We start from the raw sequence: 19,984 nt of genomic DNA on the forward strand, positions 1-19,984 counted from the left end.
CAGAATGGGTCTCTTTGGTAACTTGATAAACCATTAGGAATCCCTTCTAATATAGTTGTCATCACTGAAACAGCTGCAAACAAAGGCATAAAATCTACTGAACTTAGGTGGATCTAGGAACAGGTCTAAATCCCTTTACGCTGAAGGAGGACACCTGACTTGTCTGTGTGCATTTGGATTTTTTTCTACAACTAATTAGAAATAAAATGCAGTTAGGCATCTGTGGGCAAGGACCTTCAGTGCACCGAAGAAACCATCTCATGAAGTTTTCATATATAAACAGATAGGATGGGAGGAAGTGTGGGTTCCCAAAAAAGGTTTCACACAACGCCTTTTCTCTGTCAGTAAAGTGAGATATAACTGCCATGCTAAAAGGTTTTGCAGCAGCAATTTGCTTTGAATTGCAAGCATAAGATAAATGTGCTATACAGGTCTTGATTCCTCAGCTGTGAAGGTGGTAAAAAGGAGAATGCTCTCCAGTCCAGAACAAAAAGATATTTAGAAAGATCTTGTCTCAAAGCTCCCAAAACATCTTAATGCAAGTGGAAATACTCTGTGTTTCCCATCTTGTGTGCACAGTGCACTGCCCACTCACTTTCCAGCTGTACAAGTAGCGTTGTCTTTGTTACCAAACCTTCTGATGCCATTAGGGCTGCTGTCATGTATCTCAACCCTTACAAAACAGTTCAGTGTTGCCAGATCGTTCCTTCTGTATTTCTTCCAGAGCTTTTCTTCCCATTCTCCCCTCCACCCCCCACCAAATATGCCTTTCCTCAATAGGATCCCACCAGACATTGTGTAGATAAAGTGTTTTTGCAATATAGCATCATTAAAGTGAAGGGGAATATAGCCTTTGACCTCAGTGAAGGAAGTCTCAGCCCATAAAATAGGAACTATGTTGCTGATATACCAACCTGGAAATAACGTGTGATTCAGAGTTGAGAATCAGAATTCAGAGAAAATGCTTCTCATTTAAAAAGTAATAAAAAGTTGAAGTACAGAGAAATATTTGAAATGCTGCATGAGAAGGAATTATTTTTTTAAGAGTACTTCTGGTTTATATTACCAAGAGCATCTCGGTGGAATAGGTTTGTATTAATAATATCTCATCTATTATGTATATTGCAATATGCCTAACACAATTGCTGAAGTAATTAGGTGCTGCTAATTCTTCTCTTTCTTCACTTTTCTGAGAAGGTAAGAGATTATGAGAGTAGTTTAGAGCAAAGTATACATTACACTACAGACTTCCCACAGATTAGCAGCATCAGCCATTATGCTTCACGTTTTTCTACTTCTACCTAAAAGTGTATGCTGCTCTTCTATTCTGTCTCCATTTTTAATGCCCACTGACTGCACTGTATCATAGCATCATTGCATTATTTATTTTTGATTATTTAATATTTCACTAGAATTCTATTCTTCAACTTACTTTAATATAGTCCTACTTTAAAGGTTCAAAATAAGGAAGCTAGGGAATGAAGAAGTAGCTGAATATTGAATTTTTAGTCTGAAAATTCTGAATTAATCTGGATTAAAGAGTCCCGATTTATCCTGCCTATAATACACTGACCAAGTTTTGAGATGCCTTTTTTTCTGACTGATATTGCATAAAGCTTGATCATTAATAATTATTTTAAACCTTTTAAGTGTTTGAACAGTCACAGAGAAAAATGCAAAGGATTTAGAAATAAATCTGTGAGGCTGCAGCTGTTTTAGATTCCACACCCCCCCCCACCCCGTGTGCCTCCAGAAGAGATTCCCTCTGTTAAGTCATCACTAAAGCAATCATGTACTACTTAATGGAGGTGCTATTTTCTACTTCATGTGTCTCCCTAAGAATTGTGCAAGAGGCATTAGAGAGCCCCGCCTTCCACTGAACACATAAAAAGGCATAGCAGAAAAAGCTTTACAGATTTATTACATTCTCTATACATTGCCTTTGTGGAAGGAAGGGAGAGAATTGGCAGCAAGTCGTGCTGCAAAGCAGAGTCTTCAAGGACACAGGAAAATCTTTTCTAACCCCCAAAGATTTTGAATAGCTCTGTACAGCATTCCGCATTATCGTGGACATATTTTTCAGGCATTACTTAGAGATGTTAAAGAAACATGCCACAATGTCTGATTCATCTTCCTCCCAGCTCTTACATCCACAATCTCCATATTGAGGGAAGGAGGGCAAGAAGTCAAGCCCAGGGGTGCTCTCAGAGGAGGCAAGTTGCAAGCATCCTTCCAGATGGCACTTCCCATCAACAGATGTTGGTTTCCTATGGCATGATGGCAATCCCATTGTGAAGAGGTATGGCTCTTCACTTACGGTGGGCAGCCTCATTTCCCTGCTGAGTAGCTTATTTCCAGAGGATCCCTATGCACCAGCAGCCATCCTACAGCTGGGCAAGGAGTAATCAAAAGTAGACAGAAATTAAACAAAATGCTCATTGTTAGTTGCTGCTGGGTAGGTGACATTAACCTGTTCCACATTTTCTGGTGCTTGATCCATGTGCAGGATCTCTATGAACAGCAGTCTGTTTAGGCAACTAGATCAAGCTGTGTCTGTCATTCTTCAAATAGTGTGTGCCATGAGGACCATAGCAGCTGGTGAATCATAGAATCCCATCGTGGAAGGGACCTCAAGGATCATCTGGTCCAAAATATCTTGGCAAAAGCATGCTTTAGACAAGATGTCCCAGCTCCCTGTCCAGCTGAATCTTAAAAGTGTCCAGCATTGGGCAATCCGCCACTTCCCTGGGGAGATTATTCCAATGGCTGATTGTTCTCCTGGTGAAAATTTTTCTTCTTATATCCAAACGGAATATCCCCAGGAGTAACTTGTACCCATTACCCCTGTCTTTTCCATGTGACTCCTTGTAAAAAGAGAGTCTCCAATTTCTTTGTAGCCACCCTTTAAATACACATGGTGTTAATACAGATTTGTTTCAGCTTGCTTGGAGGAAAAAAGCAAAATAAACAATGAAACTGTAAGAGGATATAGAGTCTCGTCAAGAAAGTAATGTATATCATGTTTTGAAGGATTGTCCATCTTAAATTATCATGGAGTTCAGCATCACTCTCTCCAATTTCAAACAAAGTTGAATCTTAACAATTGCCGAGCTGTGTACATGATACTCCGTGGGTTGTTCTTCACATGCGACTGCAGCTTTATGGATTTCTTTGTTGGGCCTGGCCCTCTGAAGAATGGACATAACTGGGGGACTGCTCTGCTGAAATGCTATGCTCTGCTTTGAGATTGTTTTCATTTGGGGCAGAAATGCAACCACTGACATTATTAGGCTGAGCACCATAAGACCTAAGTACTAATCTGAGGTTTCTTATTCAGTTCTTGACTTCTTGGACCTTCACTGTTTTGCCATCTGCTATAATTGAAAATTGCCTTCTGCAACCAAAGGGAAAATCTAATTTCTCAGCAAGCCATATGGGGTTATTAAGATCATTAAACCCTGGTATGCCATAATGCCTGGGCCAGAAGGACCACAGGGCATGTAAATATTGTGTGATTCATTTTATAGCCTCAGACTGCAAGTTAGGAATTATTTTGATGGCTATCTTATGATGAAAATTGGTGGTCAAGTAGGTTACTGCAGACGTTGCCTGGTGAGGTCAATCCACGGTTTGTTCAGAGCTGTGATGGATGAGAGTGGTTTTAATAATGTTTGATCGCAAAGGGTAAAATCTTTTGTTATCAGCCTGACAAATGATCAGAACCCAGGCAGTGTCCTCAGTTGTGCCAGTGATGCTAAAGAAAGCCTGAAATTTTGATATTAAGAAACCAGAGAATACAATTCCCAGTTTTCAGGAAGACTTCACTTCTCATACGGGATCTAAGGCTGATGATATAAATTGTACTCCCTTTCCTTTCTTAAGAATGGGAAAGCTATTCCCCTGCAAATGCCTGTTCTTGAATACTTTAAAACAAAGTTGCTGGAATTTTTCTCTATTCCTCTAGTCGTGATATTTTATAAGATTTCTTCCTAGCAAACCCCACTTCTATATATTTGATACAACTATGTGTGAGAATATTAAAATTGATTTTTGGCTAATAAGGCTTCAGAAATGAATGCAGGAGCTGTGAAATTTACATGAAATTAAAGAAAGAATAGTTCAGTAAATGCAAATAAATGCAGAAATGAATATTTTAGTTTGGATTCATGATTAATGCCAAAAGATTACCAGCAAGCCACTACAATGTGGTGATGACATAAAAACTCAATGGGAATAAAAATTCTGTATACGCCAGTTAACTGATGGCAGTAAGCTATTTTTAGTAGCCAAGCATACAGTAATTTATTTGATCTTGAAAAATATAGCAATTGATCATATTTAAAGTTTTGTCTTTTTGTTAATTATGTCTCAGGATATTTTTTTTTTTTTTTTTTACTGATATACTATTGTACCAGTTGCTGCATTTTTCAATGTGACAACTATGGTCAGCAGGTTTATTCCCATTCTGGAAGTTATTAGATAATTATATTGAAAATGGGCATTACTGATTGCCACTTTTCTTTGTGCTATGTTAACAGAGTGAAGAACAAATTGTTGTAATTGTAAATAAGAAAAAGTGAAGAATTTTCCCTCCTTCAGTTTTCTAGTGATCTCAATCTGATCACATGTATTTTCTTTGTAGGTCATGGATTTCTGTTATAGACAATTGAAACCAAAGCATGTCTGAATAGGCTTTAGTTTCTGTAGCACTGGGGTAAATACATTTTACTAATTTGAAACCAAGATAATTTAAAGGAAGTTCCAGTTATATTTATAATGTCCAAATGCTTCCTTATTTTAGTGTTCTTGGTAATTCCAGTTGGAATAAAAGAGTGATTTTTCTAAAGGTTGGGAGTCCAGTCAAACTTACACATATATATTTTTTTTCTTTTCTAACATGGTCTTTGAGAAGCCATAAAAAAATGTGGTTGATTTTTAGTTTGTATGAGTGCATTTTATGGATTTCTGTGGGTTTTTTTTTTTTTTGGTTGCTGTGACTTTGGTTTGTTTTTTTGTTTTGTTTGGTTTTGTTTTTTTGTAACAGGAATCATAGAATAGTTAGGGTTGGAAAGGTCCTTAAGATCATCTAGTTCCAACCCCCCTGCTGTGGGCAGGAATCTCAGTCTTCCTCTTCTCCGCTTCCTATGCTTAGGCTAATCTAACAGAATACTCCACCTGAAAGGAGTCCCTGCTAGATATGTGCCCTGGGAGCGCATCTAATGTTCTCTAACCACTCCTGAGCATTCAGGCTATCAATCCAGAATGGTACTTGGAACTAGTCTGAAGGATGAATCCCCCCAGTGTGTATAAGCTCCCTGTAGGCATAGCTTTACAGACAAAAAATGCTGGGGAAAAGGGTGGGGATGAGTGGGAACGGGAGATGAAGACCTTGTCATTAAGTCAGGATTCTCAGACTTCCCATGACTTTTGCATGTAGCTAAATGAACCTGCTGCCATGGTAGCATTGTATTTCTATACCAACACATTATTCTTCACCACTGTCTTCTGTGCATTAGGCATGAGCATGTGCCTGCTCTTTTGTTGTAATGAGTCTTTTGTAGTTACATTCATTTGGAATGATTGTATGGAAAAAATCCTCACTCTGCACTAATTGCAGTATCCATCTTAATACATCTCATCCAAAGGAAAAAAAAAATGAACGGAGGCCTCAGTAATGAGGTGTTGCTGGCAGGATATGCACATGCTTAACAGAAACTATCGTTATGCCTGAATGCTAATTAAGGGCAGCACGAACCCAGCAAAATCCGAACTCGTCTGAAACTAATGGGAATTTCATCTCCACCATGTACAAGTTTTGTTTCTGGCTTCGTTATGCATTGCTGGCGGTGCTGGTCTTGTGGATCACAGGTGAGCCTATGAGGAATTACGTAATGAAAATAATTTGAAGCTATCCCTGGCCTAATCTGGCTTGAAGAAGATCAAGAGTTCATAATATCATTACTGTCATATAAGGCTGAGCATGTTTATATTTGTCTAGCTTCAGTCTTAAGGGTGCCCTGAACTATATGACTTGCATGCAAATCCTTACCTTATGCATTATCAAAGCAGTTAAATGTATACAGGGCTATTGTGGCTTAACATCTCAGATTTTGAATTAGTCTACACTAAACATCAGTGTCATCTGTAACTTTTATTGATTCTTCTTTTCTCATTATTAGACTGTTTCTTCCTGCACAGGTTTAATTCATGGTCTTTTGTTTATTTTTTTATTTCAGTCTTAGCAGTATATCTAATCAATATTTATTTTTACCTGTATGAATGATTCAGAGCTTCACCAGGTTTCCTCAGTTTTAGGTAGCAGATTACAAGCTTTGTCTCAATAAAACTGGCAATACTAGAAAGATCTTCTGGAGGTGACTCAAAGGGATTGTCTATAGCAGCACCTTTACTGAAAAGCTGTACAAGAAACAAAAACATCATTTACTAATGTTATAATATGCCTTTTGTTAGGTAGAAATGCTTTTCATAACTGATAAATTGAGTAGATGGAATTCCAAGTAAAATATACCCTGACTTTAACCAAAGTTAGCACTATAAAACCCAGGACAAATACATGTGAGTATAATATAAAATTCAGTGTCGTATTCCTGGAAGGGATAGTCAAGAGAGCAGAAAATAAACTAAAAACTAAAAAGCACTGTTAGGAAAGAAACTGTATTTTTCCCCATTTCAAAAAGTAGAGGCTCAACTTCATGGTCCCAAAATCCATGGCTGTCTTCAGAAGGAGATTGAAGGAGGAGGCTCAGACAGCTATTTACTTGTTTCAGTAAGCCAGTGGTGAACTCTGCCTTAGGCTCTGCTGCCTTTGTCCCATGGGTAGGAAAGCAGAGTGTGATACAAGGCAAGGAAACCAGAAACTCTGTCCCTCATATAATGGGAGGACTTGTCCTTCCAGAAAACTGCTATAGAAAGTAAAAAGGATGAGATCAACCATCTTTCCTATCTTCTTGATCCATATAGAATTTAACAGAGAGAAACATCATACTTTCTGTTTTAAAAAAAATATCTTTTCCTGATAGATAGATCTCCTGCTGTTCATCACAGCCAGTGACTTTCTCAGTAAATTATTTATTTAAGAATGTGCATCTTTAGAATTAGATAACCCACAACGCCTTAAAGTTTTAGAGTCCTCAGTACTAGCAGAGCTGCAGTACTGGGCAGGACCACCTTTGGTCCTCAAATCTTTGTTTTATTAATCTACCTGATTTTGTAATGCCCAAGAGTAGTAAAAATTGACTTTTAGTTCTTAAGAAAAGTCAACTGTAAGCAAATAGATGAAATGTAAGAGCCTTGTCTTTAAGGAGAATAACCATATAGTGCTACTAATGAAAATGCAATTGAATGTTCTTTGCTTGGATAAACATCCCTAACAGGATTGTGTAGTGTGCAATGATTTAATCTAAGTGAACTTCAGTGCGAATCAGCTTTAAAAGTAGATCTGTAATGAAGATTAACAAATTAATACTTATCTAGGCTGTGCGCTTAAAATCTTGGATCACATTGAGAGCAGTGTTGAAGATTCTTATGGCACTGATATACAACTGCAGCCTGATGTGAATGAATGTAGCCTCTACTTTAAATGGGGTATAACCAAGGCACTCTTGCTTAAACCCAGTTTTGCCAGCTCCCCATCACTAATGCGTTTAGTTATAGTAATTAGTTTCTTGTGCCTACATAGTTGAAATCCAGTGGTTGATCTCTAGGAGGTGCAATATCAGCTCAGCAGTTTGAGATCCCTTTAGAAGATTAAATCTGTCCAGAAAAAAAGCTCTTCTATATATGCATCTTTCTTCCTGCTTGTGATCCTTAAAGGCAAGAAGGATTATAGACCCACATCCGTACTTAGCATCTACAAAGCTATCCCTATCTTTAAGATTTTTGTGCACTGGTTAGAGATCAGCTCAATTTTTAACATGCAACAAAGGTCATTTGAGGAAGCATCCCCCTAGTTCAGGTGTGATAAATATTTTTTTCTTTCACATGCCTTCTCCACAGAGCGAAGTTACACAGTGTATATAATAACACCCATACATTTAAGATTTTCTATCATCTTGTTATCAGTAGAAGTTATAAATCAGCAAATTCATCACTTTTAACTTTGCTCGTGGTACCATATATATCTACTGAAGTGTCTCTATGGATAAGACATGCTATATGTACCTAAAAGACACAGAGAATTATGTTCACATCAGTGAACATAAAAGTATCATCAAGTTTTTCTGTAATAACACTTTTCAGCTGAATTGGCCATGCTGTGACCTCTGTTAAATTTATGGGAATAAGAGATATCAGGCTACTCTCTGGACTTTCAAGTTCTTGAATGATTGTGAGAAGAAAAATATAGTTTAGGAATCCCGTCAGTATAAAGTGCTGCAATTCAGTGTTTCCTTGAGTCTTACTGCTGATATGAAGAGTTATGTTTAGACCTGTGTAACCCCTCAGTTATCTTTGACAAAAACCAAGACGTGAGTCTCTGTAAACCATATCTGGACAGACAAGGATTCAGAAAATATATTTAAATACAGTGAATATTGGGTTCTGTCAGGTCTTCTCTAAGACATCTCAGAGTAAGAGTTAAAAGAAATGAATAATAACTCAATCTTTAATCTCACAAAATCAGAGTAATATTTTGAAGGGATGTGCATGCATTTGGGGCATCCTGTATCTAAGTTATATACTTTTTATGTCCCAAACTCTCCTGATTTTTTTTGTAGTGTTTCTGCAGTGGGTCAGTGCATTTGAGAGAGACTTTTCCACTTTGCTGTTTACAAACAGCAGCAACATGCACCAAAAATCAGATTCAAATTAATTTTATAGAAATGGCTCCTTCTGTACTAAGCAGGAAAAGTTATGAATATACAAAATAGTCCTAGTGTCTGGTATTGGCAAGTTACATAATTAAATGTACTTACTGCTGTAAGGGACTGTTTTGGTAGCAATAGACATCCCACTGGAAAAGGTTTTAGTTGGGTGAATGATCTTAGTGCTGCCTGACAAGCACATTGTTTTCCAAGCTCTGATGGAAGAGATACGTTTTCTGTGTGTTTTATCACCCTTTACTGTGTTTTTCTGGCCTTTCTGATAAAATGATTTGGCTATGCAGTAGGACAAGGACCACTTCCTTGTGTTGGCCTGTCTGGCACTGAATAGCAAGTCTGAGTGAGCATTTCTGGGAGAGTGAGGCAACAACATGCCAGAAAGCACTTGAGAAAGCTGATTAGGGGAAGCTCCCAGGGGAGGAGTTAGGCAGGAAGGAGATAGTGAACTGAGATTTTCAGCATGGGGGGGATGTGAAGAAGAGTTTTAGAAAGACGCACATCTCAGTTTCAAAGGGGAAGAGGAAAAGGAAAATTTCCCTGGGATCCAAAGGAGCCTCTGTAGCTGCGGATCGTTGTAACTTTGGAAAACCCAGCTGGACTGAGAGCAAGGGAAGAAGAAAGGCTGTGCCATGCACATACATAATGAGCAGGGAGGAGATTTGTTTGCAATTTTCATGTTTCACCTAGCAGAACTGAGTTTTATTTATCTTGCTGCAGTATGCAGTCCAATAACACCAACTTTGAAGATCAAAAGGCCTGTGGTGTTTTTGGAATGTTTAAGTAAAAGCAGCTCCCTCTCACTCCTCTGAATACCTTATGGTCTTGTCACAAGGACATTCAAATATAGATGTTGGCTTGGAGAGGCAGTTCCTTTTTGTACTGTTGAGGGTGTTTGGTTATTTTATTTTATTTTTTTCCCCAGAGCTATATTAGAGTTGTATTTTAATTCCAAACTGGGAAATTTGGGGGTACATCTTGCCTAAGACTTTAGTGAGCTTTCGGTCTGCAGAAATCTAACCAGTATCTTAAAGGTTATAGAGTCTTTAAAATTGAAGCAAAAAATTTAAACATTTGAAGCTTTACAGTCAATCTGGGGTTAAAAACTTGTAATGTGCCAGTTTATGTCCTTTACCATAGCTAGCAAATCAAAAAGTATTTTTTACTTTCAGACTTTGTTTACCTGAGAGTGCCCCTGCCAGTAGATATGAGTGTTTTTCCAGAAATAACATTTAATTTTAAAAATCCTGCCAAAGGATATTTATATTTTCATAGAGGCCTTTGTTACAACTGAAGCCTATCAAGCAGGTTTTGTGAACACGCATCCTTTAGAAGACTACTGAGTTATCCCATTCAAAGAATGAAATGTATGGAATGAAAGCGACATGGGCAATTTTTGTATTAGGGGTGAACTGACACTATGTTGTACTTTCACTGGTAAAGGAGGCTTCTCTTGCAGTGTATAGGACCCTATAAATATTGCTGAAACCACAGTCATATAAATGCTTGTGATAAAGTACTTTGTCAAAGGTCACAGAATGAGTCTGTGATACTGTGAACTTAGCATAAATTTTATTGTGGTATTCAGGCTTTAATTTTGGCAGTAGCAAGCAAGGAAATTTTATGAGTAAAGACCTCCCAGGCATTAGCTAATAAGAAAGAGAGGAGAAGATCCCCCCCGGACCAGCCATGGCTTTGGTAAAAGACCAGTGGAAATGTTGATGATTAAGGTAGCTTTCTGGTTAGCACGTGTGTAATTTGGAAGAATAAGATTAGAGGTCTGGTATCTGTACCTTGACACTTTGGAACTGTTTTCTCTGAAAACCAGGTGAAAGGTTCGGTTGTAAGAAACTGGCAATGGTAACAGTTTGCTGATCACTACTATAGGTTTGGTGTATGCTAAATTCAGGAATATAGTTTGCTTTAAAGATGCCCAATAGATATCTATCTATGTGTGTAGTTATAGATACATATTTTAAGACCAATTTAGCTTAGGAAAACAAGTAAATTTGGTCAAATAGTGTGGCACTAAGATTCTTTGGCAAATTCCATGAGATCACTCATGCTTTCCTCTCTCAGACGAAAGGGCTGAGTTAGTTTGAATACAGCAATAATCTGCTAGCCTGGCTGAGTTGATTGCGTTGCATTTTTTCCTTTTTTCTTTCTTTTTTTTTTTCTTTTTTTTTTTTTTCCTTTGTTAGCAGAGGAATGTTTAATCATGCCTCTCTTCTAAAGATAACAGTGGTTTTCCCTGCTGTGATTTTTTAGAGTGACTAATCAGAGACAAATCTGAAAAGGCAAAAAATATTTAGTGCCTTTTCTTCTGACTAGCCAACAGTCCTAACCAGATGCCTTCACTTCAGATCCATCCAAGTACTCAGCCTGGTAATGTCACTGCATTACACACCAGGCACCTGGCAAGTTGAACACTAACTGCATCCTAGAAAGTGTCTGCTAAGGAAGGCTACTTCTGAAAATAACTTTCAAAATCTGATAGCAAGCCTCACACAATGCTGAAAACAAACTGCTTTTTGTATATTGTCCTGTAATCCAGTCTTTACAACTATTAGGCACTATCAAAAATACTGCAGGAAACCAGGATAACAAAAAAACTGCTAATGGCAGTTTTGTCTCGGTGGAGAATCAAAAAAAAAAAAAAAAAAGGAAAAAGGTCAGTATGGGGAAGAAAGAGAGGATTTTTCTCTCAATGACATGATTTCATGCAGCATAACTTTCCAGCTTCTATTCAAAGTCATACTGACATCTTGGTATGCAATTTCAGTCAGCAGAGCAGGAATTGTATATAAACCCCCATCCTTATTGTTAATGAGATTTGTGTAAATAACTTGCAAGAAAACATACTGAAAATATATAATTCACTACTAAATATGAATGCAGATGTCAGGTGAGAGGAATTAAATTCACTAGGCTTCCTACAATATGCTCTGCAATGGTAATTCAAATAATATGTACGTATGGCATGTTTGGCATATTAGCTACTCTGTATAGAGCTAGCACTGGATGCTGTAATAATGTGTGTGCAGGACATATTTGCTATCTTGGGCATATTATTAGTTACACAATACTGGCTGAAAGCCAAGCATACCTCAGTTGTCCTATGTTCAGAGTAATGTTCCCTATTTCTATTGAGAAAACCAGTTTACCAGAAAAGTATGGATCTGGTGAGTTCGTCATTACCAGATGAACTTACCAGGCTGCTTGCCCTCACTGTGGCATCTGGTGGGGTGGAATTGAGCCTGCTCTTCCAAGATTTTCATTGGGTTTATCTTAAATTCTGTTTATGCCTATGCTTAAATTCCTTCTTTGACTACAACCAGCCTTTTTGCAGGAAACAGAGGTGCGTGGAAGGGATTTGTTTACCAAGTGGGGCAGAATGTTAGAGAAATTCAAACTTAAATTTTATGTTCTCCAAAGGCTGACATGTTTTGCACATCTATCACTGGTTTGGCACTTTTTGGAAATAATAACTTTCCGCAAAAATGAGATTTTTTTTTTTTTGAGTGCCCACCAAATTTGGAGGATATAACATTTTAGTTTGTGCACATTTCTAGGTGAATGTTGCTTTATAAAAATAATCTTGACGTGAATCTTTCCCTCCCACAGAAGCTAACGATGTTCCCTGCATAACTCCTAAGCCTAAGTCATTCCTGTTTATTGGCCCAACTTCAGATTAAAGGCTTTACCTCCCCTCAGTGCAAACTTAGGGGTCTTTCTCATATTGTAAATAATTTGCTTCAGAAGTATTACATCAGGAACAAAGGTTTTGGAAAATATCATCCATTTGGCTTCAGCTTAATCTGTGTGCTGCACTATAAATCTGTCCCTCTTATTATGAATCCCAATTTTATCGAGTGTTTCCATTATCAGGGTAAAAGAAGTAGACACAGAAGCAAAAAAATCCCAACCAACCAAAAAAACCCATCACCACCAAAAAAACCCCCCAAACCCACTCCAAAAAAACAACCCCAAAGTGCTATAATGAAACATATATCGTGGAATAAATATACAAGAGTTTCTGAGGAACTTTATATTTTGTCCAGCATACTGAAATCTCCTTTATAGATTGTATTTGAAATACAAAATTTGTCAGTCCTCCACCAAGATCAAACCAAACTGGGGATGGAGTAAATACTCCGTGTGAGCTATTTCTCTTGTTGATAGGATGAGGGATAAGGGGTTTAAACTTAAACAGGGGAAGTTCGGGCTAAATATAAGGAAGAAGTTCTTTACTCTTAGGGTGGTGAGGCACTGGAAGAGGTTGCCCAAAGAAGTGGTAAATGCTCCATCCCTGGCAGTGTTCAAGGCCAGGTTGGACAGAGCCTTGAGCGACATGGTCTTGTGTGAGGTGTCCCTGCCCATGGAAGGGTGGCTGGAACTAGATGATCTTAAGGCCCTTTCCAACCCTAACCATTCTATGATTCTATGAAAACCAAACAATCAGAAGTCAAAACTGATACCGGTACCTCCTCTTGATAGGATTATAGTTCAAAATGCTTATTCAACTTTGCAGCAGGAGCATCAGTCTGTTGATAGTGTTCACAGGAGGAGCTGGCCAAAATGAATGTTTTTTTTGAAGGCAACTGTCAGCTGGTGTGATGTGACTATATTGTAGCAAGATTTTGAGAGCTGTCGTGATTGCTTGGAAAAAGCAATATAATTTCAGGCCAACTAATTTAATCCCCTCGATGCCAAGAGATTTGCTCCTGCTAAGTCCAAACACAGAGCTATCTCACCAGCACTTTTATTAAGGCAGACTATGTGAAAGGTTGACTCCATTTTGATGGACAGGATTATTAGGGAAAAGCAATAATATGCTGAAGACTTATTTTCATGCCATTTCTGGATATGTCATTAAAACTAGCTGCAAGGCCAGCTCTCCCCTCTCTCCTGCCTCAGGATGGTCTGGATTTGGTAAAATCCAACAAGAATTCTCTCAACAGTATTGTCAGCATTAGAAACACAGCACATATTCATGCCTCAGGAATAAACAAAAATAAAGCTCTTCCCTAAGGTAACCTAACCAGAATTCATTCCCCCCTACTTTTTATTGTTTGGTTCACCTCTGTTAAAGCTTTTCAGCATTTATATTCATTTTACACTGTCAAAAGCTGAACAGGAGTAAGATAACAAATGGTTCTGGTAGCAGCTGTCACCACCTACTGTCTGTGTATGCCTGTGTGAATCTCTAAATGGAAATAAAGTACTTTAATAACACACTTTCTCTAAACTGTCCTCATGGATAAAGTTACTCTCAAATCAGTCCATGAACACTTTCCAATTCGGTGCCCACTTCAGCCTGCATTTCTATGCAGGGTCTGTGTAGGTATGCGGTGGTATGATTTAAAGACATTTGAGCAAGAAAATACTTTAACAGCACACCTTCTATGACTGCTGCTTTCCTGAATTAGCTGCTTTTGGTGATTGAACCTTCTACTAACTTGCCTAATTTTCTTACTATAAATTAAGCCAATTGCCCATTGCATTCTTGTGCTGTGTTGGCTCTAGCCAGGGAGCACCTAGAGCCACAAATCAAACACGGATTTCTCTTCCTTCTCTGTTCCTGCACTTCCTTCCAGGAGCAGGCAGCTGCTGGGAGGATAAATGTTTCCAATTTCTTAGGGCCCTTGAGCATAAAAGAAACTCCACTTTGAGGCAGGCTTTAAGGCACATAGAGAGAGGTGAGGTAGCATCGCACCTTTGTCATTGGGTACCACAATGCCTGCAATACATGGGGGGAGCTGTAGGGTTTAGGCATCTAAAGAATTTTAGCTGCCCAGCTTTCAGAGAAGCCCCTTGTGGATCCAGCTGGCAGTGACATGCCCTGAGCCATGATGTTCATTGTCAGCAGAAATCTGAGCCTGTGTCTTTCAGGATGGGCTAGTGCCTCTCTCAGTGCTGTCCCAAGTCTTTTTTATTTTTATTTTTGTGTGTGGTTTTTTCTTTGGGTTTTTTTTTTTTTTCCTCCTTTCTCTTTTCTTTCCGGTGTTACCTGCTGAGGAGTCTACTATGTGGACCTTGTCTCCATTTCTCAGTGACTGACCTAAACACATGCAGACCATATTTTACAATGAGGCTTTTGATTGTAAGTGACAAGGGGTGGATGATTATTTTTAATCAAATATACTGCTTAACATTTACAATGTATGGAGAAAATATTTAGTGCTTTTGGGTGCCTGTCACCTCCAGGTAAATAATTTAATAGCATGTGAGGAAGCTAATTAGAGTTAATTAGAAATTGACTGATCTGCTTTGGCACCAAAATGATCAGAAAATATACCCTGTCCTTTCTGGAATAGGAATTTTGCTCTTGTACATGCGTATGAGTAAGGAAATGTATTGTTTTATGGTCAACATATAGTATTCTTTGAGGAAAAAAGTACTTTATAAGCCAGCATGTAACAACCGTTGAGGCAAGAAGACCAGGGGCAAGAATCCTTATAGAGAAATAGCTGTGCAGTTCCTCAGCTTTATTTCATGGTGATGGTCATGCTGGAAATGTCTAGAAGATAAATAGATTCAAATTCAGTGACCAAAATAGGGGAGCATGTCCAAATGGATCATTATAACAGATTCCTACTCTATTCCACAAGCCAGATTTGAGCCATCCGTAAGCTTCACATTCCTGGTCTAAAATCTTCTGCAGCCATAAAAGACAATCAGTAGTGGGAGCGGAGGGGGGAAAGTCAATTTCTTGGTTTTGCAGCCTAAAAATATAGTGATGGGACTATAGGGAGAGAAAACCTGCCAATTTCTTTCTTTTTCTTTTTTCTTAAGAAAGTTAAAGGCGTATTTAGGAAACTACTTTGTTATTATATGTTAAAAGAATATTTCTAGAGAGTAAAGTCAGTATCTTGCATCCAGGCTTTGGGGAATTAGTGACTGTCATCTTTGATGTTCTCTGTCCAAGACCTAGTGTACTCCCAAGAAGTTTCTAGAGGATCTATGCTGATGGCAAGGGTAGATAATTTGAGTCTGATTTTTAGTTCCAGAAAGTTGGTGCTAAAATAAATATTTAGCCTTTCACATGAGGCTTTCCCTTGAGGACTTCCATTGTGTTAAATTGTGTCTAGTCCTTGCACAGCTCTTGTTGAGAGGGGATACTCTAGGAAAACTCTATTAAGTCCCATTATATGCCCTGTTCATTCCAGATGACCAGGAATTCTATGTTCCATGAAGCAAGGCATCACACATTGTTATACATTGATGGATTCTTGGACCTCAAGACCCATCTGCAAAAAGAGACAATGTTGGAGGAGGAAGGGTGGGCAGAAATGTGGCTGTGCCCTAGTCTTTCTGCAGCAGCTAGCACTGATCCAGTGGTCACAACAGGGAGCACATCCAAAGAAAGACCTTAATCCTACAGTGCTCCCAGGAATGCCCTTGCAGCAATGACCCAAAGAAAGCCATCTGTGCTTTTCTCATGTACTTTGCCAGTGGATACACTGCTTAAGATGTACCTCTTTTCACACAGGTATTTATATAGAAAATGCTAATTTTTTGCTTCTTGTGTGATGAAACTGATGGAAGGCTTGGTTGAACCATGCTGCCTAACTCTCTATTGGTAGGTAATTATGTCCACAAGGAAGGAGTGCCACAGCCAGTTTCAAAATATTAGCTTTTTGCAGATATTGTTGCATGGAAGATATTGTTGCACAGGAAAGGTTAATCTAGAAACTCAAGGTGCACAAAAAAAATGGTACTAATATTTATCTCCCTGCCATAGGAATGGTGCCCTTAATAGCCATCTGTGGAAGATGAAGGTATTCCAGGTTATGGAAGGCACCACAACAGCAGTGCTGTAAATCAATCACACACTGAAGCCTTCACCTCACACATGGGATTCATTTCATGTCTCAGATATTCTACACCAAAAGCTGTGTGCCAGGATACTGTGGACTTCTTCTTGTGCACAGCAGTCATGAACTCTTCTCATTTATTTTTTAATCACAGGGGAGGATTATTTTCAGAACAATAGGGTCTGAAATTTAAATTTGTGCAGGTTTTAAACAGGCGGATGTTTTTGCAGTCTTTTACGCTCTCTGATATTAGGAGATTAGTTTGAGACAAGATCTTTCAATCCTCATAAAGGTTTAATGTTATTTTGTAGCTAAGCTGTTAATAATTGGCTAGAGATTTTGTAGATACATGTATATGGTTTCCACCGAGGGTTTAAACGAAAGAGTGATTTCTCATACCCTCCATATCCCAGTCCAGATGTTCAAGTCCTATTTCCCTATGTTCCAACAGATGGATGCCGAAAATCTAGGGAAATTTAGTGTTTCTCAATGTAGTATATATAATATACTGTATTATTGAGCTAGGAAGTAGAAGAGCAAAGACTATTGCCCCAATTTCTGCAGCTATTTTCCTCAGTAGCAACATAAAGTACTTAATTCTTATGCTCTAATGGTGAGAGTTCTCCAAGGGAGCATTATTTTTTCCTCTCCCAGGCCAACTATAATGCAGCCGACTAATGCTAAGTCTCTCCTGATTAATTTAATGGTAGCTAAATAGTGCAGAAATAGTGAGAAGCCACCAGTTCTCCTGATAACACTGCCTTCCTGATGTCTGTGGTAATCAGCAGCATGCTGTCTAACATATAAAAGTCTCTAAATCGAACATGCATTTTAATTTTCCTTTCTGATTAATAATTTTAAATCCAATAATTTCAGTGCTAGACTTTCAGAACTGCCTGTTATTTGCATATCTGAAAAATGACATGATATAAAGAGTGATAATGCAACATAAATAGATGGATCTAGAGAAGAAATTTTGGCTTAAAGAAAAGCCAAATGTATGTCTGCAGTATGTAAGGTAGCACTAGCTTTAATGATATTCAAATTTAATGCTATGCACATGCTTTTCTGTATCAAGATCTCTTACTCAAAATGTTGCAATGTCAGGCTAAAGCCTTACTTTCCTTAAATCTGAAAAAATCTGTAAATTTTTGTAAACATAAAGCATAACTTTGAGCTTATTACATATCACACGTCTCTTCACCCATGTGAAATGCAGAGGAATTTTTGTTTATTTCTTCAAAAAGCAATGGGAAATCCACCACAGTTCCAATCTCAGCAGCATAAGTTTGCTGGGTTTCTCTGCACCATCTCCAATTTGTGCAGAGAAATCCAAATAAGTAGGCAAATTGGAGACGTTGCAATAAAAAAGATATTGAAGTTCAGAATGCATGACCTGGGAGGAAATATTAAGGGGATTAAATTTATTTAATTTAGGGAAGACTGAAAAAGAGATATGGCAAGAGGTTGCAAGTGCAAAGAGAATAGGTTGGTTAATTGCTCTTCATGTCAAATAAGGATACAAAAACCATTATGAGTTGTTTTGCAGCATGGAAGACATGGGAAAACTTCCTATCAGCTTGCTTATATAGACGAGAAGTCTGTCTGTGTAAGACACTTTTGTGAAAGACACAGAAGTGTCTTTCAGGGATATTCTGGTTTTTACTTCTGGGAAGAGCCAGATTAAGAGGCTGCTGAGAAACTCCAGCCCTACAATTCTGTGATTTCCCAACCACTCTGTCCACAACCCCAGGCAGGAATTCCTTAACCTCTACTTAATCTTTAACCAGGATGTCTATTAGCTAGCTTTTCCTTTTCCTCTTAGGAGGCAGCAGGTACTCCTTTCCTGTCAATTGACAAGTACTTTTGTCACCACCACAGCTCATTTCTGAATGGGGGGGAAGGGGAATCCTAAAAAGGCTGGCAGTTCTAATTCTACTCACTCACTTCTATAATATTTATTGTTTTAAAATAAAATGCCTTTGGTGTTGTAGAAAAAAAAAGTAGGAATAGCATATTTGTTTTTCAACTGCAAACTAATGTTTCATAAATGGTTTTGAATTAAGTTTGGCAGTACAGTGCTGACACAAGTGTAGTTGGACTCTTTCTCAGGATGTCAAGTGTACAGCTGAAGTGATTGGGGTCAGAGTGGAGATAAAACATTAGAGTCCAGAGAGTCTAGCTTGCAAGTCCTCTATTCTAATCACCAACCATATTCCTGTAAAGTAGAAAGTGTCTCTCTTTATTTTGAGAAGCAGACACTGGCCTTTAAAATCCTTACAGCTACTAAGACTGGCTTTTTGCATCATGTATCGTGGAAAAAGTCAAGCCCTCATCTGCACAGTAAATGTTAGCATCTGGGTTAATTGTGAGGATATAGGATATCTTTCAAGGTTTATAGGACAGCTATGCTCTTGGAGATATGGTTTTCAAAATGCTGTAATCCTACCTCTTTGAAAGCAGCCTTTGGCTGCAGAGTGTTACTATTGAACAGGTTTAACATTACTAAAAATTGAGATGCTGAAGCCATTATTAAATTTCATTCTGCACACAAGCAAACAGTTTATCATAGTCTGTTCCCAGCAACTGTAATCCAATTTTTGTTATCTTACATTGTTTAAAAAAGAGAGAGAAAGATACTGTACATCAATCTGATAAAAAATGTTTGAATAACTGGTGCTTTTTCGTGATTATGTCGGTTTTACAGCAGCATTATAGAAACACGACAGGGTAACTAAAATCTGATTACGTCTAAGTCCTTGCCCATTATGTGATTATTATGAACCATGACTTCTACTGGCACATCATGAATTACATGGTCATAATACAAGGGATTTCCAATATAATTAACTGAGATTAGCAGCACTAGAGAAATCTGGGTATAATGATAGAACTTTGAACAATCAGTTTTACTGTAAATGCTTCTAGCTTTGGCTTCCAGGAAACAGGAGGCTGGTGGATATAACTGTGACCCACCTGCTAGGTTTTCCTACACTTCCTTTCTCTTCCCTCCCCCCATGAAATTAATTTCAACCTTGCCAGAGTGTTAGGAGCTCCCTCTTCTATTCTTTTCCTTTCCTATTATACTGATAAAACTCAAGGCTGGCTAAGATTTTAAATACGTCAAAGGCCTTTTGATACCTCCTTTTGGGGGCTCAGCCTGAAACTGGAAAGGGCTCAGGTTTTGAAAATGTAAAAATAACTGCTTATTGAAGAACAGATGTGTTTCAGACAGATCAAGTTTGAGCACTTAAAGACAGAAAGTCATGAAAATCACAGATTAGTTTCAAAGATCATAGCCAAGGTCATATAATTTTTTTAGTATCTCAG

At 38.2% G+C, this 19,984-nt stretch overlaps 1 protein-coding gene across 1 annotated transcript in view; it reads right to left on the reverse strand.

Annotated features, from left to right (window-relative positions):
• SPATA16 (spermatogenesis associated 16) overlaps positions 1-19,984 on the reverse strand; it is a 97,964-nt gene that overhangs the window by 58,911 nt on the left and 19,069 nt on the right. Inside the window, 1 exon segment of the mRNA XM_030496217.1 lies at positions 6,272-6,417. Within this exon segment, the coding sequence (XP_030352077.1) occupies positions 6,272-6,417 (146 nt within the window).

The sequence above is a fragment of the Strigops habroptila genome, chromosome 8 (assembly GCF_004027225.2).
Source record: "Strigops habroptila isolate Jane chromosome 8, bStrHab1.2.pri, whole genome shotgun sequence".
Classification (NCBI taxonomy): Eukaryota; Metazoa; Chordata; class Aves; order Psittaciformes; family Psittacidae; genus Strigops; species Strigops habroptila.